The sequence below is a fragment of the Muscardinus avellanarius genome (genome assembly GCF_963383645.1).
Source record: "Muscardinus avellanarius genome assembly, chromosome: 15".
Classification (NCBI taxonomy): Eukaryota; Metazoa; Chordata; class Mammalia; order Rodentia; family Gliridae; genus Muscardinus; species Muscardinus avellanarius.
Window position 1 is genome coordinate 42,673,615 of NC_137801.1, and position 27,937 is coordinate 42,701,551.

Genomic DNA, 27,937 nt, shown 5'->3' on the forward strand with positions numbered 1-27,937 from the left:
GAAGGCTGAGACAGGAGGATTATGGTTTGAAGATAGCCTCATCTACTTAGTGAGGCTTTTTGCAACACAGTGAGACCCTGTTTCAAAATAAAGAACTAAAAATAGGGCTGGGTGTGTAGCTTGGAGGTAGAATGCCCTGAGTTTCATCCCAAGTACTGAAAATTAAAAAAAAAAATAAATATCAAGTCCTTAGGAAACACCAGTGAAGGGACAGGGCTTGTGAGATTAAGTGACTGCCAAATGAAATGACAGTATTTTTAAGTACCAAGAGGTAGAATAAATGGGGACAGATGTTATTGCTTCAAAAACAAAGTGAGAAGCCGGGTGTGGTGGTGCACGCTTGTAACCCCGCATTTGGGAGGCTGAGACAGGAGAACTGAGGTTCATAACAGCCTCAGTTAACTTTGTGAGGCCCTTTGCAACTCAGTAAGACCCTGTTTCCAAACTAAGAATAACAAATAGGCTTGAGGATGCAGCTCGGAGGTAGAATGCCCCTGGATTCCATCCTCAGTATTGAAAAAAGAAAAAAAGAAAAGAAAAAAAAGTGAAAGGGACCTAAGGGGAAAATAAAAAGCCAGAGGGGGAGAGTAAGGTCCACTGATGGAGTATTCTACCTACTACTTACTTGGAGAATATCCTTCTAACCTCCTCTCAGTTGAAAGCTTAAAATTTCTGTGTTTTCTTTTAACCCAGGGAAGCCACTCCCCTCTAGCCTCAGAAAATTCCATTGATGCAGATAACAATTCCACCAGTTGGAAATTTTGTATGGAAAACCCTCAGGACCCATTTGATTAACTTTGGACTGAACTGCTTGTTTAGTTGTCATGTGAACATAGGACCTTGCTGTGCTCCCACACAATCCTTCCACCCTTGGCATTTAGATCAGGAAGTAAGTTGCCAGCCAGTGAGGAATGTGGTAAAACCTGAGAGAGGGACGAGAGACTAGCAGGAGGCTGTGTGGCAGAATGAGAACCTAGGAGCTTACTCACAGTGTTACTGATTCGTTATTCATCCCTTGAAAAGCATTTCCTGGTATGGTGGTTATGTATAAGTTATCACAAATTTCCCTTGAGGAAAGAAAGGAGAAATATTTACTTTCTGAATTTTAGCTGCAAATAGGAAACTGTTATGCATAGCAATCAGCCTGGTACTTACAGAATGAAATTAAATTCAGAGGAGAAGATCTTCGTCACATCTGGAAGTGTTTGGATGCCTGTGTTACAGATGCTCCTGGAATCCGGAGCAGGATGGTGATATGGGCAGAGTGGGGAAAAATGACTGTCATTAAGGCATATGGACAAAAAGGAGTAGAAAGGTACTTTGCAAATACTGTTTTCACATTAAGTTAAAAATATTGAATTTGCCTTTATCAGTAACACTTCTAACTGATGAAGATTGTCAGAATTTAAAGGTCTCACTACTATGGAGAAGTTCTAATGTCTGCTGTTTAGAGTTCTGGGGGGCGTTAGGAACTAACTTTCAGGTCTTTTTCACTTGTATTGTAAGCCTGACTTCTCCTGTGAAATTAATTACACTTTCCTAATGTGTTACATTCTATTTCCTTCTGGTAATCAGTTTATTCCATGCTCATGATAGTTTCAGAAAGTATCCCTCTCCTTTGGAGTAGATTTTAACTCAAAACACTTCAGGATGATTAATCTCATGTTAGAAATTTATGTCCTTCATTATTAAAAATCTTCCTTTATTTAGCTACTTTGTCATTCAGAAAGCTCCTCCTTGTATCCCATTGAAACCACTGAACATTCTTTTGGTGTTTGGAGCCACTCAAGCCTCCTCTTCTTTTCCTTCTGCCTCTTTTTTAACCTCCAAAGAAGACAGATAAAATTGAAGAACATTTTATTATAAAGATGCAACTCCTTCAGCAGCATCCAGGCTTTTGGATTTTCCCCAACTGAGTTTTAAATTCACTACATTAGGCTCTGATCAAAGGATCAGAATTGCCTGTTGCCTTGGTGATAGTGAGACAAAGCTAGGATCCCTTCTAGCTCCCAGTTCTCCTCTCTAGCCATAATTCATTTGAAGGAATGAATGAAAGGGATAAAGGAGCAGTCACACTAAAGCTGTGCTTGGCCTATGACAGGGGATGGCAGTTTGGGCTCAGACTAAATTATGAACTTGGGCTGGCAATATACCACATCTGGGGGTGAAAATGCCATTTAGCAAAAACTATGGCTCTTAAATAATAAAGAGCTGCAGTGGTCAAATTTGGTTCTGTGTTATTATGTTTTTCAAGGTAGTTGGTGCTCCACTAGGCTTATGTGCCGGGCCCCAGGTCCTTTGGCAGTTGGGAAAAGCAGAACACTTGTGTTTGGAATTATCTAGTGTTAAAGTTCCAAAGAAGCTACACCAGTTCCAGCAGCAGCTCCTGCAGTAAGCCCGAGACCACTCCTGATGGTGCAGGCCACCAAGGAGATGTCCCTTCCCTCCCCTTCGATTTTTTTCTTTTAATTTTATGGGATTTTGGCAGTGGTGGTGGTGATGGGGTGGATTTTACATCCTCTGGGGAGTTATGAAATATAATTTATAAAAAAGGAGAGGATATCTATATTAGAAATATTTTTAATTTTCTGTGAGAAGGGATGAACTTATATGTGAGAAGCTCCATTAGTTATCAATTTATAGATTGTATCAAATTTCAGGAATTTTGGCTTTGGTGGCAAGGCCGATTACTATTTGGCCATAGTGGTATCCAATTTGTCATGATCACTGGTAGAGTAGGTATAATTTAATGGAAAATAGAAAATTGTGATTTAGTTTGTTTCAGTGTCTACTTCAAGGTATTAATGAACACATGAAATAAAGGAGTAGTAACTCTCAACCAGCAATGAGGGTCAAGTCAGAATCGCTTTTCCCAACTTACATTGACCATCTGATCACCTTAGAGATTCTGATTTACCCTTTTGGAGGTGTTGTAACTCTTCATCCCCAAGAAAATCACTGCAAAGGGGTCATCTTCTTCTCTGGTGTTTGGAACATAGAAAATGTTGGGGACCACTTACATGTATACAGAAGCACCCAGAATGGTGACTGACAGGCAACACTGATTAAATTTTTTCTTTTTGGTGGTACTGGGGTTCCTGGAAACCCTTCTACCTCTGGGTTACACTCCCAGACCTATTTTTATATTTTTTATTTGGAAACAGGGTCTCTTAAGCCAGCGCGGCTGGCTTGGAACCTGCAGGATCCTCCTGTCTCTGCCTCCCAAGCGCGGGGATTACAAGCATGCGCCACCACGCCCGGCAACATTGATTAAATTTAAATTAGAAGGCTGAAGAGGAGGAGCATGTAAAAAGTGCTGAGTATATCGTTAAAAAAATTCTTAGCCTTTGAGTTGTTTTGATTTTCATCAGATGCCCATCTTACCCTCCCCAAATGGTAAAAAAGGAAATTCCTCACAGGTATTTTAACCGGGGAAGATTTATAAATGCACCAGGCTCAATGAATGCCAGGGTTTTGGTGTTCTGGATCAGTCTGTAAAGAGAGAGAGGGAAACAGGCAGCAATTTAATAGTTGTGTATTGTTTGGAATGAACGAGACTGTGGTCAGCAGAGGTTGCTGGATGAATATGGCACCAACAAAATCAAGTGAATGCCATGTGTTTGAGAGGAACTCCTGAAACTCTGGGGATGGAAATGGTTTGGCTGTTTCCAGGAAGCTCTGCTCCAATCTTCTGAAGAGGCAGGTATAGCATCAGAGCTGTGAGTCTGTCTCTGCACATTTCTACTCCCACCCTCCCAGCCATATAGCTTGAACATTAAGATCTGGCCAATTAGGCCTGTGTCATTTTGGAGGCTGCACACTGAGGTGATGGGAGATAGATTCTGTCTCAGGAGAGATGAACAAATCAGGAAGTTGGATGATTTGTCTTTAGTCACACAACTGAAAAGCAATAGAACTTGAGTGTGACCCCAGTTTTCTACTCCAAGCTCATTCTACCATGCTACAGTTAACCTCTACTGGTGTATATTTGCACTTGAAAGATGGCAACAGAGTTGGATTCTTCATATGTGAGTGAAATTTTGTGGTAATAATTTGTCAACAACTGAGTCAAGTAGTTATGAGTCATACAGGGCATTATATGGGTGAGACAGAAGGAACTTCTACTTCTTGAACATCTCTTTGGTTCTAACCTTAGAGACCATTCAGTCCTACATTCAATCACTCAACAAATATTGTGTACCCACATGTGCCAAGAACTGTTATAGGCATAGGGGATATAGCTGTGAACCAGACAAAGAAAGCCTGCATTCAAGTCTCAGCACCTTTTATGGAATCCATAAAATTTTCCTTTAGAACTTTATTATTCTTTCTGTTGATAAATGCTGCTTTTCATCATGGAAAGATTTATTATCTTTAACTTGGTGATCTGCATTATAAGATGTGCTTCAGTATTACCTGGGACATCTGTTAAAACTGCAGATCTCTAGATCTGGGAGACCACTGTCATTCACAAAAGTAATGAGTACTATCCGAAATTCTACTTCAAAGCCAAGTCACACTGTGTCTTTCGCACTTCCTTAATATTTTAAATTTTTTAGTAATTGGTGAACTCTCACTTCTCTGGCTATATTGTCCCCTCATAGTGTGGATTTATATTTTTTTTTTAGTAGTACTGAGGTTCCTGGAAACATTTCTACTTCTGGGCTACACTCTCAGACTATATATATATATATATATATATATATATATATATATATATATGTATGTGTGTGGATACACACACACACACACACACACACACACACACACACACATATATTTGGAAACAGGGTCCTCTAAGCCAGCAAGGCTGGCTTCAAACTTGTTTGATCCTCCTGTTTCTGCCTCCCAAGCACGGGGATTACAAGTGTGTGCCACCACGCCCAGCGGATTTATAATTTAACTCTTCTACATCCCAGGAGTGCTTGGTCCAGAGCTGAACCACATGGTGGTTTCTCCTATATTTATCAATTATTCTCTCTAGATAATTACTCAGTGTACAGTTTTATTGAGGGGGTCTTGTGGTTTAGTGGAAAATATACAAGTTTTTAAGAAAGACGAACTGGATTTGAATTTTAGCTCTGACATAGACTAAAACATAGATTTTCTGGCCAGGCGTGGTGGCACACTCTTGTAATCCCTGCACTTGGGAGGCAGAGACATGAGGATTATGCAGGTTCAAAGCCAGCCGTGCTGGTTTAGGAGACCCTGTTTCTAAATAAAAAGTATAAAATAGGTCTGGGAGTGTAGCCTGGAGGTAGAGGTAGAAGGACTTCCAAGAACCCCAGTACCATCAAAACAACAACAGCAACAACAAACAAACAAACAAAAAACATCGATTTTAAAACCTACTGGCTTACTTCCCATTTTTCAGAGAGAAAAATAAATTACTCAGGACCTTTCAGGGCACTTCCACTGTCCCTTTTTTTATTCAACATTCCCCAATTGCACCTGAGGCTACTACCCTCTTCCATTGATCCGGCCCCCCTCTCCTCACACACTGCAACTTTGAGAATCTGTGGTCTAAAGCATCACATTGTTCAAGTGGTGAAACCCCTCCCAGGCTCTGTTCCTTCCTCAGGACAAAAAGGCTAATGATCCCATTGTACAGGGCACATGTGAAGATTCCTGACATAACCCAGAGGAAATGCTGAGCAAAGAGCTTGAGAACTTGAAATATTCAGTCTTATACTCTCTCCTTCCCTTATTTTTAACACTGCTAAGCAGAGGAGCTTGTGCTCTTACAGAGGCTCAGGTTGGAACCTCATGGGGTGGTAGTAAGAGGTCTAGTTTGGAAATCATGTAGCCTGGCTCCTAGTCCAGCTCTGGCACTAACTTCTGTGTGACATCAGGCAAATTAGTTAACCTCTATGGACCATAGGTTCATCATGTGAAAACTGAGTTGGTCTGGTTTTCTCTCATGCTTATTTTTCTTTTAGTTAAGGAGAAATGGAAATATTAATTTGGAAAATGTCACTTTTAGGAGTTAATTCTAAATCCTTACAATTTACAACACCAACAAAACACAGCAAATCCAACATACACAGGCTTAACATGGCTTTTCATGGTAGGTATTCAAGAATACTGAAAGAAATAATATGCCAGAATAGCACCCAATGAACCAATTCATGATCTCTAAGCTCCTTTCCAAAAATTACAACTACCCCAAGTACTGCATCATCTTCCTTCCACAAGGTGAGAGCTACTTGGCAGAACTTCATGGTGTCAATTTTAATTTCTAACATTGTGTTGTGATGTTTTGAGGTTTCTATAGCTTCCAGGGAGAAGTTGTCACCATGGCAACCTTCAGGCCACTGCAGTGAGAAAAATTAGTGCCTGCGCAGATCTAGTAATTGCTGTAGTCTCTTGGATTTCTAGCAGTAGATACTTGAATACAAATACAGAGTGGGATTCAGCCAGTGAGGGTCATAGTGTACAGCAATAAACTATCTGTTAGCTGATGCTTACATTTCAGACAAATTGAGGAGGCTGTCAAAGGCATTAGCTTCTATCCTTTCCAGGGAATCACTCTGAGAGATTTCACTAGGGAAGAAGGGGGAAAAAGAGAGAGAAAGAGAAAGAAACATGAAAAAAATGACAGAGTCCCCATTATAATGAGCTGTGTGTAACTCAACAACTAGAGACTCCACGTGTCCCCCTGAAAGAGAACAGAATGTACATGTTTTGCCTATACCACACAGTGCTCATGTCTCCCTTTAGGAGCACTGTCTAGACCCAGGTGCAGATGAAATGCAAGTTTCAGTAGCCTTCATTTATGTGACAGGCTCTCCTTTTGTTTATCTATGACTCTGAATCATACATTATTCAAATGAATAAGCCCTCGGAGAAAAGCCAGCCAGACTCCTTTGTTTTTCACCTATGGAAATGGAGGCCTTGAGAGGAAAGGCAAATTGTATATATATGAAGGTTCAAGACTAGGATTGAGATATCTGGGATCTCATCACTCTAGTGGGGCTTTCTTTTGGGTGGAATTGTTTCATAACTCTGAACCCTTGAGTTCCTCTGTACATGCATCTATTGTAAATTGTAATTCTCCTTTTTTTTTTTTTGACTGTTTCTCCCACTCAGTGAGTAGAATGAGGACAAACATATTTTCTACTCCCTTCTGATGTTCATATTGCCTGGTGTATAGTTAGGGAATGGATGGATAAGTGAATGAATGGACTAATGAATAAATTGATTTTTTTAAAAAAAAGATACAAAAGTAAAGCAACTGGCTTTGCCATAAAGCATGCCAGTAATTTCACTGTTACCTAAAATCCCAATATAAGCTACCATTTACTTCCAGCTGAGAAAAAAGCCTCAAACTCACAAATTATACATTTATGTGTTTCTAAGGTTATAATGTTCACCGAAGGCTTCAGACTTGAGAATATTAGCCCATAGAAACTCATAGCCCAAGGTGCTTAATGTCTTTTCTGAACAACACAGTAATGGATTGCGCCTGGGCTGATTTATCTCATTCTTACCTAATGTTTGCTTATTTATCTGTGGGTGGCTGCTTTTCTTAGTAGGTAGTGGTCTTAATGCATTACAAGTTATCAAAACTTAATATTTCAACTTGAGAGCAGGCAGAAGAACATAGATTAGGTTCAATATAACTGCTATGTCTGTAGCCTGCAGTGAATTTCCTATAAGATGCACTACTCGAGTTATTTTTAATATTCTTTGCTTGTCAATACCCTTAAGAGCAGCAGAGGTTCCCTAAGGAGCTTAGACTGACAGGGTAGCATCTTTTTTGGAGATGCAAATCTGCTTTAAAAGTCCAGTGGGTTGTTAAGATTAGACATGCCTTGTGGGGGAAAAAGTGGTTACTGAGGTCTTTTAACTCAGGCTAATATCAAGAAGGCTGCTAGAAAGTTCTCTCTCCTGAAAACCTTCCTCCCCATGTATGAGGACTCTGGGCCTGGAAGTTGAAACCCAGGGATGGATGATTGAATTTACATCTGACAAACATGAGCTCACACTGCATTACAAGGTTCCTGTATACTTGTCAATACAGATATAAATACTGTAAAGTTTTTGACATACATTTATTATATTTTAGATACAAAGAATATCAACTCCCCATTTTTTTCTATGTGGGAGTTATCTAAAAATGTAACACAAGGGAATAGAGCTGCTTTAGCAGAATTTTTATGATTAGAATTTATATTTTTCCTACTTAAAAAGTATATCACCACCTATCACCACCTATGCATTCAGTCCTTTCAAACAGGTTAATTATTTGGATTTTAATGACTCTTGAAAATCAGACCTTTTCTTCAAAGGCTCCTAGGTATTATTTGTATTATAAAGATAAAAATACTTGGATATTATAAAAAGTTTCTCCCCCAGAAAAAATTATCCCTCTTTTAACTGTTTTGTTTTATAAAAATTTATTATTTTAATTATGAATGTCTTTTGATATGAAGTATCTTACTTACATTTTTATGACCTCATTAAGTCCTCTGAAAGCTTGAGATGGAATTACTTTGACAGGGAGATAAGTGAGGGATCTAGAAAAGAAAAAGAAGGAAAATCAAGAGTTTAAAGTTTAAGACTGGCTGCCTTTTAAGTTCACAAATAATAAGACAGTGGAGTTAACAATTGTATTCAGGTTGAAAATTCTAACTTGCATCAATAGAGATACAGCATGACTCATTCTTGGTCTTTGTCAAAGAATATATAATTTAGAGGAATTAGAATAGTAATTCCAATTTCACAGGACTGCTGTATTGATTCATGAAGATTATCCATACAAAGGACAGGGATTGGTACCGTGTCAGTAGTCCAGAGTAGTCCTCTAGGCCTGGTTGGGAGGAAGGAACAAGAAGCTATTTTGGGTAGAGTGCAGAAATGAATGGTAAAAATATAAACAGAAACCAGGCAGGTAGCAGAAGGTAAGATTCCCTGAAAACAGTCCTATCTCGAATTATTATTTTTCCCTCAGGCAGCCTATTTCAGTATTATCCCTACCAGACCACTAACCGATGGTTAAAGCACATGGCATCTTTTGTGATTTGGGGGAATGTCTATGAGAGCCTTTCCCTCAGGCACCGAAATTCACAGGAACAGCCTGAGCTTTCTTAAAATTGAGGTGGAAGCTGTGAAAGACATAAGAGTTGAGAAAAGAGCTACAGTAAGCAACAGCAAAGCTAGCACAGGATGATGGGTAAGTATTAAAGGAAGCCGAGGTTAAGAGGATTCAGGAGAAAACATATGTCCTTCTTTATTGCTGAGTAGAATTCCACTGTGTATATTTTCCATAATTTTGCAATCCATTCATCTGTTGGTGGAGACCTAGGTTGGTTCCATATTTTGGCTATTGCAAATTGTGCTGCTATGAACATGGGCATGCATATGTTACTATAGTTCTCTGATTTCAACCCTTTTGGAAAGATAACCACTAGTGGTATCTAGTTTATAACCAGTTTTCTAAGGAATCACTACACTGATCTCCATAGTGGCTGCACTAGTTTGTACTCCTAATATGCTCAACCTAGGGAGTATTAGGGATACCAGAGGGACTCCAGATAATGGAGAGTAAACCTCAGCAAAGCAAGAAAGGAAGGGTAGAGGAGGAAGAAGGCTAAGGTTAATTAATGGAAGAGCTACATTCAAATATGTGTATACATATGAATATAACATTGTTAACCTGGACACTCCGTCTTGGGAGGGAGGAAAAAGAGGAAGTGGGGGGAGGGGACAAAGTACTGTGTGAATATATGCCATTGTCAACATGATCCACATTATGATGTGAGACAATAGTACATCAATAAAAAATAAATTCATATATCAAAAAAAGAAAACTCAGGAGAAAGCTTCTGTAAGGTGGAGGTAGACATCTATTCAACCATTTACTGAGCATCTGCAAGGATTTTGGCCTAAACACTGTCAGAAAGAAAGGGGTTGAGTCAGGACCCTGAAGGTGGGAAGTGGTGGTAGGTAATACAATAGCTGAGGTAGGAGAGATTGCCTGATTTTTCTTGTGTTACACAGCAGGGACTGCCAGGGCTGTGAGGAAAGCACATGTTCTCTGTGATGAGCAGATTGCAGTCAGTGATGTGGGAGAAGGGACTTGGTGCTGGTGCAATCTGTCATGTCAGTTATGTACACCCCCTGTAACTTATTTTATCTATGTATCAATGGTATGAAGTGGATATTTTTATAACAGAAGAAATTGAGTCAAAAAGGATTTTTTTGTGATACTAGGGAATAAACTCTCTGAAGCATTCAACCTCCTAACTACATACCAAGTCCTTTTTAATTTTCTGTTTTGAAACAGGTTCTCTCCAAGTTGCTGAGAGTATTGCTAAGTTGGGGAGGCTAACCTTGAACCTTCTAATCTCCTGTCTCAGCCGCCCAAGTATTGGCATTATAGGCATGTGGCACCATGCCTGGCAAGATTAAGTAATTTGAGCAAGGTAACAGCCAAGCGCACTGACTCCCACTGCTTTTTCCAGTGTGAAATACTGGACCAAACAAAGCATGTGGTTTCTGACCATTGTCTCTTGGTGAGCAAGGTGGAAAGATGGGCATTTTGGTTTTGCTTATCCCCAAAGGAGCATGTCATGCTCTCTTTGTTCCTCTTTCAAAGCAGCTTACCAGAATTAACCTTGGAGTTCATGAAGAGGACTTTTAGTCATTTCATTTCAGAAGAATGCTTTTACGCAACAGTTTCTTAGAAATGATATGACCTAAATGAAGTAATCCAAACTTGGTCCTCAGATTCTGTTCCTGAGGACAGTTTCATGCAAAACATCATTCAACACCCCAAATTATTTAACAGGGAGCCTGAGAAGAACAGGGACAGTGGAGGGAGAAAGTTCTTCCTGCAATGGCATGCTTGCTTCCTATATTTCTTCGGGAATCATGTCTGCTTGGCTTGCTGATTAAAAACACAGTTTTATTGCTTTCTGCACTGCCAAGCCAGTAAACTTTCAGAAAAGAAAGCTGTGTTCTACTGTACTTCATGCAACATCAATAAAACTGACAGCCAAATTCTGATTCCAGAATCTATATTGCTAGGGATAATGCAGTGCTGAACATATTTTGGAGAGTGTTTACATAAAAACTTCAACTGAACCCTTCAGAGGTGTTTATTCATGCAAATGGATCCCAGAAGCCAGAGCCTCTTGGCAGGCAGCCTCCTACTCTAAATGAGAGAATGCTGCTCCTAGAGTAGTAGTTTGGTTCAGATTTGGCCAGGAAGGTTGCCTGAGCTCTTGATTGATGTTGAGATGAAGGATGAGGGGCAAAGGTTGGGTATAAGTGATAGAAGCTGTGGATCATGCATTGGCTGTCCCCAGTGACTACAGAACAGCCATGGGGTAAGATGAAATTTTGTAGAGTTGATTTCCATGCTGTAGAGCAGGAAAGGCAGCTATGACAAAAGTGAAAATAAGAGTTTCCACAATAAAATGAATACCAATTGAAAAGAGAGTGGCTTTGTAGATGTTGCCTGGTCAGGAAAGAGGTCTGGGGCCAAAGAATGGGCAGGAAAGTGGGGTAAGACAGGTGTCTAGCACTTTTCATAACAGATGCCTTCCTATGAGGCATCATGGAGAATGTGATTCTGTGACTCCAAAACCAAACATTTTCCACATTTTTTCTGATTGATTAATATTTTCCTTTCAAGATGTCATGTTTTTATTTTTTATTTGAGTTGTCTTCAATCGGCAGCAGTACCTAAGCATCCAAGTCAAGTGTTCCCCATATTTACATTGGTCTGCTCATGGTGTGACCTGCGAGTTGTGCTGTGTGCATGTGTATCACTGTCAACATGATTTACATTATGATGTGAGACTATAATCTATCAATAAAAGCACATTATAAAGATATATTTTTAATTGACATATAGTAATTGTACTCATTTATGGGATACAGTGTGACATTTCAACACATGTGCATGATGTGTAATGATCAGACTAGGATAATCATATCTACCACCTCAAACATATATCATTTCTTTGTGTTAAAAGTATAAGCCAGGCCTGGTGGCACACACCTGTAATTCTAGTACTTGGGAGGCTGAGACAGGAAGATTATAGATTCAAGGACAGCCTTAGCAAGTAGTGAGACTCTCATCAGGTCAGTAAACCCTATAAAATAAAATAGAGCTTGGGATGTAGCTCAGAGGTAGAATGTCCCTGGGTTTAATGCTGAGCACCACACACACACACACAGAATCTTAATAGCTACTTTGAAATATCAAATAGTTATTGTCAATCATAGTTAACCTACTGTATGAAAGCATATTAGAAGTGACTTTTCCTACCCAACTATGATTTATTAATAACCATTTAAATATACTCTCTTTGAAGGCAGTTCCTTCTCTGATGGGTGCCTCTATTTTTGTTTCCAGAATGCCAGAAACTTTTGGCAATGTGAACAGTTGTCTAATAACCCTGAAATGCCATCTTGTGCACATCCCAGGAAATTCTTAAACTGACACTTAAGGGACCTGTACAAGAATTTTTTTTCACAGAATTTTGGCATCGGGAACTTTGGTATACATTACTGGGTGAGGACACATTACACATGTGACTAAGTAGGTAAGCACTTGGAAACAAGAGCATAAAGGCACACAGAGCAGTGAGGGTGGATCTTAGAATTGTGAGTTTGAGAGAAACAAGAAATTAATGAGATGCATAAAATACTATGTGCAGGATTAAAATACCTCCATGCACAAACAACAGACACTTAAAAATAAAACACATGAACATAAATTAGGATTGTTGTCCATGGTGAGTTGAGAGGAACAGAAGTGGGATAAGGGGATAACAATAAATAAAAGACATAGGACTGTTATGGTTTGGATCTTGAATCTCCCCCAGAACTCATGTGTTGAAGGTTTGGTTTTCAACTGTGGTAGTATTCAGAGGTGGGGTGATTAGATCATGAGGGGTCTGACTTTATCAGTGGATTTATCCATCAGTGGATTCATAGCTCTATAGGCTTTAGAAGTGGTGGTAGGAACCAGGAGGCAGAGCCTAGTTGAGAGAAGTAGGTCAATGGAACCATGGCCTCGAAATGTACATTTTGTTCCTTGGTCCCTTCCTTTCACTCTTTCTCTCTACTTCCTGGCTGCCATGATGTGAGCAACTCTATTCCATGTCATTTCAAAACAATGGAGCCAGGTGATCATAGACTGAAGCCATGAGCAAAATAAGCCTTTCCTTCTTTAAGTTGTTTTTCTTGGGTATTTATTTTGTCATAGCAACAGAAAGCTGATACAAGGACTTCAAATGGACCATGATAGTCTTACTCTAATGAAGAAGTATGATCAACTTAACACTGTATTTGAGAGACAAATGGAAAAAAAAGTTTTATTTTAATATACTGAGTGACTCCCTTCTTTTCTTCTTCCTACTTTTATTGTTTTATAATACATGCATTGGAACATTGGAAATGTTACATGTATTCCAAGAATTATGCATGTATACCAAAATTTTTCTGAACATCAGGAATTCTTGTGGAAAGATCTTGCCAATATCTTCCGATTCAGAGCAAAAGCCTAAGAGAAAGGAGGGGAAAAGGCCCAAAGCAAGGACTTGGGTCCAAAAAATGACTGAAAGCTATGCTGAAGAAAATTAAAGGAAGGGTATACCCTTTCTGTCCCAAGCAACTGGGTGATACTCCAAACTACCTCTCAGATAGGTGACAAGGAACCAGGAGTACTTGGTGAACTTGAGACTGAACTTGGAGGGTGAAGAGTTCTCTCTTGAAAGGGAAGTGAGAGTCATAGAATCATGCAGCTATTTATATTTACTATACCTTCATAGCTCCTTTATAGTTTTAAATTTTGATTTTTAAATGAATTAGCAGTGCAACACAGGTGGTTCCTGGATTATGGTCAAACTCTGCTTACACGCCTGCCTTTGCCATAGAATTTGAAACATTTAAACTGGATGACAAAGGCAGCCTTTGCACCTGAAGCTTGATAACATCTGTCTAATTTTGAATCCTATTTGTAGGTCCTTAGCCCTTTGATTTGGGGTCTCTACTCCTTAGAATTAGAGTGAAGTCATTTTCCCCAGTCTGGGGAAGTTGTGATTGGTCATGACTCTGGGGATGCTCTGGGCATTGTCTAAAAGAGACCCAACCATACTTGGAGGGCAGGAGTGTGCCTGCAGTACCTACCTGTATGTCATGGCAGGATTGGTTTTTGCTTTGATTCCATAACCTGTAGCCATCTTGCTATTCCTAGAGTCCATTTAGGAGTGGTGCACCATCTAGTTTCAGCCTTCCTTTCTTTTTAGCCACCAGATAGATCTTGATCCCTGTATCTCTGTCCCTTAGGAGAAACTGGCCTTCCAGACCAGTTGCTATTGCTAGTATCTCTCACTGCCAGGTTCTGACTTTAAAACTGGGTCCTCTGACACAGATGGGGATACTGTGCTGGGGCTATCTATGATTAGTTGGGTTAGTTCTTCTAGTGGATACTGTGGTGGGCTGGCAAAATCATCCTTTAGATTCATACTCCCAGATACTGGGGGAGTGGGTGGTAGAAATTCTTAGCTGAATTTCTCCCCTCATATGACACACTTATTATTACATGTCTGCCTCACTAAGGATCCTGTCTTCTGTTCTGAGTAGCCCTCATCCAATTTCTTGTCAGAAACTAATCTGTGTTCAGAGTTCTTTTCTCACCTGGGCTTCTGACTTTCATTCCCAGCCTAGCTGACCCCAATTGCCAATTCAGCAATGGGAAAATTTATAGCATTCAGGTGAATCCAAATTACCTTAAAGAAAATAATGCCAGCTCTAAGTCATTTCTAATGTCCCTTAGGTTCTCAGAGATAGGGTTTGGGTTGCTATTCCTTTCTTCTTTTGAGTTTAATAGCATAGATTACCTTGCAGGAGCCATTTTGTTGAATTCACTAGCTTGTTAACTAACCCTTGAAGTAATTTTAGCTAGAAAGCTTCATTACCGTCCAGGAGGGCTCTAGTGTCTTCTCTTCAAAGAAACTGGTAATTTGGAAATTTTTGCTTCTAAAAACCTAACAATTGAGAGACACTTGCATCTATCAAAATATTCTTTGTTCTTAAAGAGTATTGCATAAAGCAAGCCATAACTGTAGGGTCCTCACCTTCGCTCAGTTCCTCAGAGTGAAAGTGGATTCTCAGGGCAGTATTACCTTCTGAATCCCACAGATGGAGCTGATTCAGAGGGAGTGGAAAGCCAGGGAGGACATCCCGCATTAATCTGGAGTCGCCAAAGCCTGAGTAGGATTTTTGGTCACCTTACCTTTCCTCTGCCCAACACATGGTAGAAATGAAATGTCTACTCAATGCCTTCTAATTCTTTAAGGAAACCATCTATATTATCCATTTAAGAGAGCTACAAACATCTATTTTCACATGTGAATTTTAAAATGGTATAAAATCAGAGAAAGGGAAATGAGAAATCATAGAAAGTCAAAAGTATTTTGCCTAATAAACCTGTTGAAAATAGGAAGGATTTTATTTAATTATTTAAACTCAAATTTTTTAAAAATGTTTTTGTATTTTTTACATAAGACCTTGTTTTGCTTTGAATAGAGACTTAAGAATGTCTGCCTTCTTTTCAAACCTGTTCAGCAATTATAATAAACTTGCTTTCATCTTAAAATGAAATAAAAAGCTTTTATCCTTTTCAAATGATTTTAAACTTCAACTTTCCAAGGAATAGACCTATTTGGTAACTTTATTATGAAGGATGTCTTCATTTATTGGCCTCTAAAGGATTTACCTATAGGGAGCTAAGGCTTCACTAGCTGAAGCCTCATATTTCAACTTCTAAAATATGAAGTGAGCCGGGCGTGGTGGTGCAAGCTTGTAATCCCTGCACTTGGGAGGAGGAGACAGGAGGCTCACTCAGGTTCGAAGCCAGCCTCACTTACTGGCTTAAGAGACCCTGTTTCTAAATAAAAATATAAAAAATAGGTCTGGGAGTGTAGCCCAGAGGTAGAAGGGTTTCCAGGAACCCCAGTACCACCAAAAATAAAATAAAATAAAATAAAATAAAATAAAATAAAATATGAAGTGAGTATAGATAGGCATTCATTATGTTAAGCTTTGAAGTAGAAAATTTTGGAATGTGTCTTAAAAATACAGACAGATGTTTTTATTCTTGTTTGACTACTACTTGAAGCACTGTGTTAGGCACATGAGTCAGAATGAAGGGGCTGATTATAAGTTCTTTGATCTAACCCCTCAATCCTAAATTAGGAAAGGTAAATTTGATTCCTCTGAAATAATATGGCAGTTCAAGGGTAGATCTGGACTAGATACTTCATTCCTGGAAAGATGTGCTGCCCACCAATCAAATCACATCAGTACTTTTCACTTGGGCTTTATTGATGCAATTCTAAGAAGAGCCATCTGTTATTGAGGGGATATATGCCCAGTCTTCACTTTTAATCCCAGTATTTCAGAGGCTGAAACAGGAGGATTTTAGGTTTGAAACCAGCCTCTGTAACTTAGTGAAAACCTCAGCAATTTATTGAAACCCTGTTAAAAAAAATAAAAAGGGGAACTCTAAAACGCTGTTGGTGGGATTGCAAATTAGTACAACCACTTTGGAAAACAGTATGGAGAATCCTCAGAAGAATGGGAACAAATCTACCATTTGATCCAGCAATAGCACTTCTGGGTATCTACCCAAAAGAAAGGAAACCAAACTACCAAACGAATGCACGTCTATCTATGTTCATAGCTGCACAATTTACCATAGCCAAACTATGGTACCAGCCAAGATGTCCATCAATAGATGAACGGATTACAAAACTGTGGGATATGTACACAATGGAATTTTACTCAGCCATTAAAAAAACTCAAATACATCATATTCAGGGAAATGGATGGAACTGGAGGACATTATGCTAAGTGAGTTTAGTCAGTCACCAAAAATAAGAAATCAGATGCTTTCCCTAATATGTGAGAGTTAGGGAGAAATGGGTCATAGGAGGAACTCTAGATGAAAAAAGAAATCCTATAGAGGAGCAAACAAGACAACCTAAAGGAGGAGAAAGGAGGTGGGGAGAAGGAAAATCTCTAAAATACACAATGTACTTAAACATATCGAAGTCAACCACTAAGCCAAGCAAAAGAGGGAGGGATGGGAAGGGAATGGGGTGGGAATTGAGTAGGGGTTAAATCAGTGATGTGTACATGTATGTACACACAAGTTTTTTTTTTTACCCCAATATGATGTATGAATATAATACACCAATAAAAAATAAAAAAAATAGAAATACTTTTAGTCGTCACAATTTGAAAGGGCACTGCTACTGGCATTTAGTGGTTAGAGGCCGGGATGATTTAGGATGCTGTTAAATAGTCTAAAGTCTAGAGCCGAGAGTGGTGGCCCACACTTGTAATTCCAGTGCTGGGGAGGCTGAGACAGGAGGATGGAATGGGTTCAAAGCCAGCCTCAGCTACTTAGTGAGGCTCTCAGCAACTTAGTGAGACCCTGTTTCCAAATAAAGTATAAAATAGGTCTGGGAGTATAGTCTGGAGGTAGAAAAGCCCCTGGGTTCCACTCCCAGTACCACATACAAAAAAATAGTCTGTAGTCTATTAAACATTCCCCACAACAATTATCTGGCCCAAGTGTTAAGGTAATGTGGTTCTAAAACTTGTTCTAGCAAAAAAGGTATACATTGCACAAATGGTTGGATATGTGTATGCAAGTACGGGTTATCAAAGCCAATATGTGGAGGGAAAAGCTGGAGGCAGGGAGCAGGGCATGGGTGTCGCAGACCTCAAAAAGGCTTCATGGGGAAGTGAGCCCTTATTATGGTCTTAATGCCTTTTCAACCAGTCACCCAAGACAAGATAGACATTAGTCAAGCACTACAGATTGGGAATCTTTTTATTTTTGTACAACCCTCTGGGAAATTAGTCAAAGATTTCTGATGACTTTATATCTTCCCTTAACAAAAATGTTTCCTGAGAAGAACCTAAAGAGAAGCAGTGAGAAGGAAGAATTCATTCAGTTTTAATCCTTGATTTTCAGCAGGACTCTTCAGCCTACTTTAGCCAGTGGTTCTTCTACCTGGACTCTTCCTGCTTTCCTTCAAGGTTCAGCTTCCTGACCCTTGGCCCAGGAAGCCTTCCCTGGGAGACTTTAGTCCATAGGGATTAACCTACTCTCTAAATTCCTTCAAGCCTCATGGCCTCTTTTCCCACTTACCCCAGGCTCTTGGGGTGTGTTTCCGCCTAAATCATGGGATCTTCAAAGATAACAACCTTGCCCTCAACATGTGTGTGCCTCTAGCAAAGATTCCCAACCTTATTGCCTTACTGCCCCTTTTTCAGAAAGAAAAAAAAAAAAATTACTCAGCAACCTTCCAGATGCTTCCATTGCCCCCTTAATTTTATTCTATGTTCTGTAATTTCACCTGAGGCTACTGCTACACCCCTGGATGGGCCTAGCCTCCCCTAGGGAAGTCGTGTTGCTGACTTTGGAAATCAGTGTTACAGAACTGAACACTGTTCTGGACCCTGACTTCCACTGGAGGCGAGAGAGGAGGAAGACAGTCAGAAAGGATGACAGGAGGAGACCTCAGACGTCTTCCTGGGACATGGCACACATTTTATACTTCTAGAGTCTCTGGATTGTGTTTCATAACACAGTCTAAAAGTCTAATCTTTGTTTAGGAGGTACAACATTCAAAAATAAATTGCCATAATTATTTATAGCATTTTCTTTCTAACAGATTTTTCAGAAGCTGTTTTGATATCAAGCAGATAAACCTTTCTGTTGTCATAGAAACAACATGGGCAAGATGAGATTTTTTTCTTTCTCTCCCTCCCAGTTGCCTGCAGCTAATAAAAAAAATCAAAAGAATTTTTAAGTACAAAAATTTTATTTATTTTCCCCGAATTAAAATAAGTAAAAATTCAAGGGGCTATTTCTTGTATATATTTTAGATTTTAAATACCTGTGTTTTTAATAAAATATGGAAGGTGAGGAAAAAGATGAACAATTTGAATAGTGTAAAATCTGTAAGCAGCAAGCTTGTTAGTGAAAAGCAATGATAATCCATGTCCCTCTTTCCTCATTCTTCTCCCCTTGAGTACTGGGGACTGAATCCAGGTGTCTTCACCTCTGGGCTATAACTCCAGCCCTATTTTGTTTTTTACCTATGGTAGGGTATGTGTACGTAAATATGGATTATCAAAGCTAATATGTGGAGGGAGAAGCAGGGCATTTTGAAACAGAGTCTTGCTATGTACTGGCTTTGAACCTGCATTCATTCCATCTCAGCTGGAAACATCCGGCTTCCACTTCTTATTAAAGTAAATACTGAGTATTAGATGAAGATCATAAAGGCAGAGATATCAAGATCTGAAATGACTAAAGTATGGACTGCATCTGCTGAGAGTGCTGATGACTGGAGAGGTGTGAGCTCACTTCCTCCAACCTCAGTGCCCTGGGGTGTGCCTTCTCTATGCAGAGTCAAATCTTGTGGACAAGTAAGTGCAAGACCACATTGTTCTCCTGGAAGCCTTTTCCTCATAATTGACTTTTTAAAATGAATATCTGATGACCCATTATTCATAGCATTTTTCTATCTTCTAATGATTATTTACTGTTTCATTCATTCATCATCAAGAACAGCGATGCCTGTATGAGCCTGTCCACTTTTTATGTCCTTTGTCTCAATACTGAGTTAGGCCATTTCCCATCCATCTTTCTTCCTTAGGATATAGAACTATCTCTACTCTCTCTCAGATGAGCCCATCTCTTATGTTCTTAAGCTGCTTTTTCCATTCCACCCTCATTCCATGTATCTTCAGTCTGTCTCTCTCCATGAATTCTTTCCTCTATTCCTTTTTTTTTTTTTTTTTTTTGTGGTACTGGGGATGGAACCCAGGGACATTCTACTGCTGAGCTACACTCTCAGCTCTATTTTTATTTTTTACTTTGAAACAGAGTCTCAGTGAGTTGCAAAGGGCCTAAGTAGCTGAGGCTGTCCCAACTGTTTCAGCCTCCCAAATACAGAGATTACAAACATGTGCCACCATGCCTGGCTTCTGTTCCTCTTTTAAAAACACAAACTTTCTTCATCCTTGCTTATTTTATGTGACTCTGAGTTTAGGATTTTAATTTTATACCTTTTGGTTGGTGAGGAAGAGACGTATATGGCTACATAAAGTTTAAAATATAAATCTTGCTCTCCAAGATGATTTCCTCCATGGGTACCATCACCTTGTCTCTCTCCTTTAGCAAGCATCAGAATCACCTGGGAAGCTCACCTGAGGCAGCTAGGGCTGCCTCCAGCATTCCTGAGAATGCATGATTGACATTTCCTAAGTGATAATCATGTTGAGGGCCCAGGATCACATCTTGAGAAGCATTCCCTTGAAATAACAACCCTCCTATTTGCTGCATACGCATCTCTGTCATATGGAATTTGGAGTTACTGTGTTTTGCCCAAAGTTAACCTGTTTTAGCCTACATAGGCTTGGCCTTTATAGGGTTCTCTCCTGAAAGACCAGCTCACCTCTCAGCCATCTGGTCTATAGGAAACAGGACACCAGGAGAGTTACCATGCCTGACTCAGGATTCTAAATGTCTGAGAGAGGGTGCTTATGGGAAGGGTATGCTCTCTGTAGAGGGAAGAAGCAGAGGTTTCTCCATAATAGCTCATGGATGATAAAGGGCTCCAGAGCCTGCAAAAACAGCTTCCTCTGAGAACCAGACCTGCCAGCTGTGGTTTTACTGTGCCTGTCTCCCACCTCTTTCTTGAACTCTAGTTAGCACTGTAAAATCTTCAGACGGGTTCCAGGCTTCTTTAAACAGTGTGGTGTAGCAATGAGATAAATATTTAATTTTTTTTTCTCTTCATCTTTCTCCTGAATGTGGTGGCAGAAGACACTGTGGGATTTCAGTGAAGAGCTTAATCCCAGTGGAGCAAGGACTCCCTCGTTCCTCCACCTCCCCTGCTAAAGGCTTCCTCCACTGGTACCAGATTTAGAGAAGTTGAGAGTGGTTTTTTTTTTAATTATCATTTTTCCAATTAAGAAAAGGGTAATTTTCTTGCAAAGACAAACATATCTAAAAGGACAATTAATAGATAAAGTACTATCTTTGTTATGCAATAGCTGTGGGACCTTGAGCAAGTTATTCAGCCTCTCTGGATCTTAGTTTTTCCTAATCTGTAGGAGTAGCAGGCAAGTGAGCAAGGCTGCTGGTGGCATAATAATTCATAAGCAACATGGGAAGCTTGTCACCGAAAGACAAGAACTGGGGCTTGGAAGGCAGGTTCCATGGATTAGTAGATGTATTGAAACAAATTCTATCAGCATGGTCATCACCTTCAGGAACAGAACTGATGAGATAATTAATTGGAACTAATTAATATAAGCCCTTCTGCCCTTAAATTGTTTCTCTCGGCTACAACTATTACCAGAAGGCCATTAACTCTTCTACAGAGGGAAGCCCAGCTTTCCACAGGGAGAGTAAATCCCTGTGGTATCCCTCCTCTCTTTCTTTTCTTTTGTTTTACTGCAATATAAGCCATGTAACATAAAATTTACCAATTTACAGTATACAATGCCATGGTTTTTAGTATGTTCATGTGCAACCATTACCACAATCTAATTCAAGACATTTTTCATCACACCTAACCCATACCTTTTAGCAGTCACCCATTGCTCCTAACTCCCTCAAACTCCTGGGAACTACTGACCCATTTTCAGTCTATCTGGCCATTTCATATAAACAAGGTCATGTAAGACATGGAGCATTTTTCTAAATGGAAAAAGGGAAACCTGGTGATACCAGGATATACTGGTTCCCTGCCCCTTTACCCCATCTCTTCAGAAACAGCCCTCCACCTGCTTGCTGATATGTGCCTTCCCTGAATCGTGTCTGTGCCTGTGGAGGTGGTGGCATTGCAGAAGTGGACAGGAGGAGACCTTTCACTTATTAGCTAGATGTTGAAGGTCCCTGCCGACCATCGGCCACCGTGGGCCCAGAGCTGAGCACTCTATTTCTGGATGACCACAGGGTGCCACAGTAACCTCCAATGACCTGGCTAGCCCAAGGCTCAAAGACCCCAAAGGCTTCTCTGGCAGAGACCACTGCTGGCTGGTAAGAATGCACCAAGTTCCCTTCAGCAGCAGCAGCAGCAGCAGCAGCAGCAGCAGCAGCAGCAGCAGCAGCAGCAGCAAGCAAAGGGTGTAGGAAGGCTTGAAGGGGAAAGTGTTATTAAGCTAGCTCCCAGCAAATGAGGCCAAAGGAGCCAGACAGCAGGGGGCCTGAGCAAGCCGGCAGCCAGCTACTCACAGGCAGATGAGGCCCGGCCGCGGGCCGGTGCAGCGTAGGGCGCCATCAGACAGGCAGTTGCAGGGCTCAGGGCAGCGCGGCCCCCGCAGCGCTCCTTGCAGCGTAGGCGCCAGCAGCAGGAGCAGAGGCAGCAGGGGCTGCAGCGCTGGGGCCCTCCGCCCCATGCCTGAGTGCGGGCTCCTGCGATGGGGCCGGGGCCGGATGGTCCCAAGGGCAGCCCGCGCCCTCCGCCCGCCCCTCCCTGTCCAGCCTCCCACCGTCCCGGCTGGCCCGCCCCCTTCTATGTTCCTCCCTTCTTCCCGTGCCCCCTTCTATGTTTCTGCTCTCCTCGACCTGGGATGGTGGCCAGCTACTCATCCCACTTTTCTGCTGCTTTCCCAGGACCTACAATGGCCCCAGTTTTAGGAGACAGAGTGATGTTACCACTGATTAGCAGCGGGTGACTGCTAATAGGTAGGCGAATGCTTTGGATGAGGAGTGGAGGTTGAATCTGGGAAATCTGAGGCACTTCCGGAGCCTCATTTCATCTGTGAGAGGGTCAGATGGATTCTTGCCCGAACTCACGTTAGGAGGGGAGAAAGAGCGTACATGGAGCTTCTTCTTTTCTTTCTACCCAAGGCCAAGTTCTCTCTCCTTCTCCCCAACCAGGTCCCTCCAAACTTACAAGTCATTTCTCTCCCCCAATTTCCCCAGTGACTTCTCTTGATAGCAACTCCTCTCCTCCTTACAATATAGCCAGCTATTTGGGTCTGTCTTGTATCTCCACCAGAGCTTGCCTGAGGTCTATGAGAGCAAAATACTGTTCAGATTTATTTTGTATTCCTTCTGGCTTCTACATGCTAAGTCCTGGATAAAGATTTGTTGAATGAATGAATGAATGAATGAATGAATGCAACTACTATATTGTGTACAACAGCTGGCCCAGTGAAAGGCTTAATATAGGCTAGACCTTGTGACAGGTTCTCTGCCTCTCACATCATGCCTACGTTTCATGTCAAACCAGCAAGGTATTTGCACATATAATAAAGAGAGGAGAGAGGAGAGAGAGAGAGAGAGAGAGAGAGAGAGAGAGAGAGAGAGAGAGAGAGAAAGACATGCCCAAGAAGCAGGTGACTTCCCTGAAATCTTATCTCACTCACTGTTTCTTACCAATGCAAAAAGCACAGCTATGTAATCATCTCTATACCTAGGGACTTTTTTTTTTAAGGAGACCAGATCTTATAGTAACCGTGGGGGTACATACTTTTCCCCCAATTTGATCACTAATCATTTTTCCTTCCAAAGATTCTGTTTGGACCCTGAAAATCCTTCCTAGAAGTCCTGCTGCGAGGGGTGGGGGTGCTGGAGAGCTGGGAAACATCTAAGGCTCTAGAGACAGAAAGCATTAGAACAGATTTCTTTATGAAGCCAGTTCCAGTTTATAGCACCTTGATCAAGGATGGTAGATTATTATCATTAAAAAAGATCATTTGGCTTTACCCACATTGTGCTAGGTGTCACAGAATTAATGCATTGTCTATAATACGGTCTTCTCTGGATCCCTTTATCTTTGCTTCTGATGACTCCTCACATTTGATACCTCTGCACATGCTATTCCATTAGTTAGAATGATTTTCTCTTCTTTTTTCATTATTTCATCAGGTGAACTCCTGGTTGTACTTCAAGACTCAGTGCAGTGCTATTTCCACTGTGAGCCTTCTCTTACTCAACATAGGTAGTAGTTTGGCCATTGCACCTGATTCTGTAGCCTGCAATACAAAACATTGTAGTTGTGTGTAGAATTTTGCTTTCTTGTTAGTCAATCTTGGTATTGTGAGGGCACATCATAGTTTCTAGTCATAGTTTCTAGTTCCTAGTAGGTGCTCTCTATATAGCTGTTGAACAATAGAAATAAAAAAAAAATGAAACCCAAGCTCACTTCTGTAGCAGATGCTTAGTAAATTATGTGATGAAAGCATACATTAATATGTTAATATTAATATTATTATTATTTTGGTGGTACTCGTGTTCCTGGAAGCCCTACCTCTGGGTTACACTCACAGACACTACTTTTCTATATTTTTATTTGGAAACAAGGTCTCTTAAGCTAGAGCAGCTGGCTTCGAACCTGTGCAATCCTCCTGTCTCTGCCTCCCAAGCATGGGAATTACAAGTGTGTGCCACCACGCCTGGCATTATATATTAATATTATTAAATAGCCTTGCTTGTTTTTTCTCAACAACATTGGATCTATTTGCATAAGTATCAAGAAATTATCCATGGCTACTAAGGGGACATAATGTCTCCCCTCTTTTAGCTTTGTCAGGTTTTGGTAGAGATGTTAACATAGCCCTAGGCCTTTCCAATGTTTCTACCATGTAACCTGCATTGCAGGAAAGAAGCAATGAATGATTTAAATTGGTGAATGGTTTTTATCCCACTTCTTAAGTTTTATGTGGCCTTTTCTTTTTACTCTATAAATTATCTGATATATAATTTACATACAATATAAAATGGTTGTTTCAAATCACCACTGAATCTTTGAGAATGTGGATATTTTAGGAAGAATTAGTAATTGTGTACTTTAGTAGAAGAACTAGGCAATCAGGATACTTGGAGTTATGCTTTCAGCCATGTGACCTGGTCTTTTATTTCTTTCATCTATGGGAGGAGAGGGTTGGTGTCCACAATCCTACCTCTAAAATGCATGGATTCAGTGTATTTAGTATTGCTAAAGGGAGAAATCAAAGTGTATATATTAACTTCTTATAGTTTGTCTTGGATTGGAAATATATTCCTTTTTCTAAGGAGGTGAGGTCATTCATTTGTGGATGAAAGTTCACAATGGAATGAGTTTTTATAAATTTTTCCATCTATGACTAATTTTAGTTGTATTTTAATTATCACTACTCCATTCTTACAATGTACTCATTACAAGAAAATCATATCAAATTGTTTGTTATATTTGCTATGATGAAATTTGCCTTTCCTACTCATTAATATGTGACCTATTTAGAGTGACTATTTTTAAATCTGAAGGGCCTCTATTTTATGTAACTATGCTTATAGCTACTTTTGTCACACAAATTCAAAACAGCATGACCTACAGGATTGCTAATTACATGGAATCACAAAAAGTTTATTCTACCTTAGAGAAATAAAAATATCTGACTTCTGGGAAGATGGAGATGGAGAAAAGCAGCACTTACAAGTCCCTCTAACAATCTATCTCTATTACCACAAAACCAGTGCCTTTCAGAGCCAGAAAACACCACCAGCAAAAACTGTAAATACAAGCGACAGAGAAAAAGAGGGCTGGAAAAACGAGACACCAGAGCAGCAAAGCAGCGGAGCAGCCGGAGCCGCGGCGCTAAGCAGCTGGAGCGCACGGAGTGGCCAGAACTGTGGTGCGAAGCTGCCGGAGCGGCCAGAGCAGCCAGAGCTGCAGCGCTGAGCAGCCGGAGCCACAGTGAAGGCTACATCTTGCCTAGCAGCACCAGGCTCCAGAGAGGAGGGAGTCTCGGAATGAAGCTCAAATCCAGAGAGGAGGTATGCCGGCCTCGCGGCCTTGGATGCAGCAGCAGCGCCTTACTGCTGGCGGCAGCGGCGAGTTCACCGGATGGCTCTAGACCAATGCACTCAACCAGCTACCAGGCGCCAGAGAGGAGGGGTGGACAGCAAACTGAGGTCAGCAGCTGCTGAACAGCTGGGCGGGAGTTAGCAGTTTTTCCCGTGCAACGACCATCTAAAGCTCCCATGGGCTGGGATCAGCACACCCCGCAGGGACTCAGCAGAGCTCAAAACCAGAGAAGAACTATGCCAACCTCACGGCCGAGGACGCGACAGCAGTGCCTTACTGCCGGCAGCAGTGGCGAGTTCACCAGATGGCTGAAGACCAACGCACTCAACCAGCCACCAGGATCCAGAGAGGAGGGGTGGACAACGAGCTGAGGTGAGCAGGTGCTGAACAGCCGAATGGCAGTCAGCAGTTTTTTTTGGCGCAGGGAACATCTAAAGCTCCCAAGGGCCGGGCACAGCACACCTGGCAGGGACTCAGAATGGAGCTCAAAACCAGAGAAGAAATACGCCGCATCACGGCTGAGGGCATGGCAGTGGTGCCATATTGCCAGCGACGGCAGCTGCGAATCCACTGAGTTCACTACAGCTCCATCAGCACACTCAACAACCGTGAGTCAAATTGTGGCCACTAGGGGAGAAATCCCAGTACTGCACTCCCAGGGACTTGCGCAGATAGTCTCCCTAGGTCGGAGGTTTTAGCAGTGCAACCCAGTGGGGGAGTGGCGGTGGCAGAGACATCACACCATAGTCACAACTCCCTGCTGGAGAACGCCCAACTTGGCACCCCCCATGGTCTAAGGCAGCCTCGATTGACTCCCTGGGTCTGAGACATTGTGATACAACCCAGTAAAGGAGTAGTGGGGACTGAGATACCACAGACATAAGATCCAGAGCACCTTAAGTGAACTAGTAGTGACCCAGGGAAGAACCCAGAGAAGGCACAAACTTCCAAAATCATGGGAAAGAGAAATAACAATGAAGCAGTGAATGCCCACAACCCCACAACATCAGAATCTGATAACACAGAAATCCAGATATCTCTAGAAGATCAAACCAGGAAAGTAACTATAGAAATAATAGAGGACTTTTGAAAAGAATTAAGAGAGAGTCAAAAAGAGATAAAGGATGCAATCATTGAAATAAAGGCCTCAATTCAAAGTATAAACAACAGATTAGACACATGGAGAATAGAATCTTGCTTCTTGAAGATGATTACTTCAAAAATGAACGCATAGTTTCTAATTTAGAGAAAAAAAATCCGACAGCAGGAATCTAACATTGAAGAAATATGGGCCCATTTTAAGAGAGCTAACCTAAGAATAAATGGAATAGAGGAGGGAAAAGAAGGTGAAACCAAAGGGATCAATAATCTCTTCAAGGAAGTAATAGCAGAAAATTTTCCAAACATAGAGCAAGAGGTCGATACACAGGTCCAGGAAACTTATAGAACTCCCTTTAGACAGGATCAGAGAGAGGATCCCCACACCACATAATTGTCAAAATGACTAATGTGGAAGCCAAGGAGAGAATCTTAATGGCAACAAAAACAAAAGGCCACGTGACATTCAGAGGCAAAACATTAGAATCACTCCAGACTTCCCAAACCAAGTCATGAAAACTAGAAGGGCATGGAGTAATATATTCCAAACTCTGAAAGAAAACAATTTCCAGCCAAAAATTTCCTACCCAGAAAAACTATCCATCAAATTAAATGGGGAAATAAGAGGCTTCCATGACAAACAGAAACTGAAGGAATTTATGTCTTCAAAACCAGCGCTAGAGAAAATACTCAAGGAGATTAACTGCAAACAGGAAATGGGTAATACACGCCAGAACCAAAGAAACAAGAATTCCCATCCAGCAGACAACAAAGCAAAGAAGAATAAACAGTATCTCAAAGAGAAATAAGATCTTAACATGTTGGGAATTAAAAATTATCTCTCTATAATCACACCAAATGTAAATGGCCTCAACTCCCCAATAAAAAGACATAAAGTGGCAAAATGGATTAAAATCCAGAATCCATCCATCTGCTGCTTACAAGAAACACATCTTACAAGTAAAGATAGAAAAAAACTCAAGGTAAAGGGCTGG

The 27,937-nt window shown here is 40.8% G+C and overlaps 1 protein-coding gene across 1 annotated transcript in view; it reads right to left on the bottom strand.

The window, feature by feature from the left end:
- LOC308274181 (lutropin-choriogonadotropic hormone receptor) overlaps positions 1–22,449 on the bottom strand; it is a gene marked incomplete at both ends in the record, with an annotated part of 55,053 nt that extends 32,604 nt beyond the window's left edge. Inside the window, 6 exons of the mRNA XM_080711680.1 lie at positions 990–1,067; positions 1,156–1,230; positions 3,418–3,492; positions 6,469–6,543; positions 8,448–8,519; positions 22,286–22,449. Coding sequence (XP_080567806.1) covers positions 990–1,067; positions 1,156–1,230; positions 3,418–3,492; positions 6,469–6,543; positions 8,448–8,519; positions 22,286–22,449 — 539 coding nt within the window. The remainder of the gene's footprint in view (positions 1–989; positions 1,068–1,155; positions 1,231–3,417; positions 3,493–6,468; positions 6,544–8,447; positions 8,520–22,285) is intronic.
- Between the last annotated feature and the right edge of the window lie 5,488 nt (positions 22,450–27,937).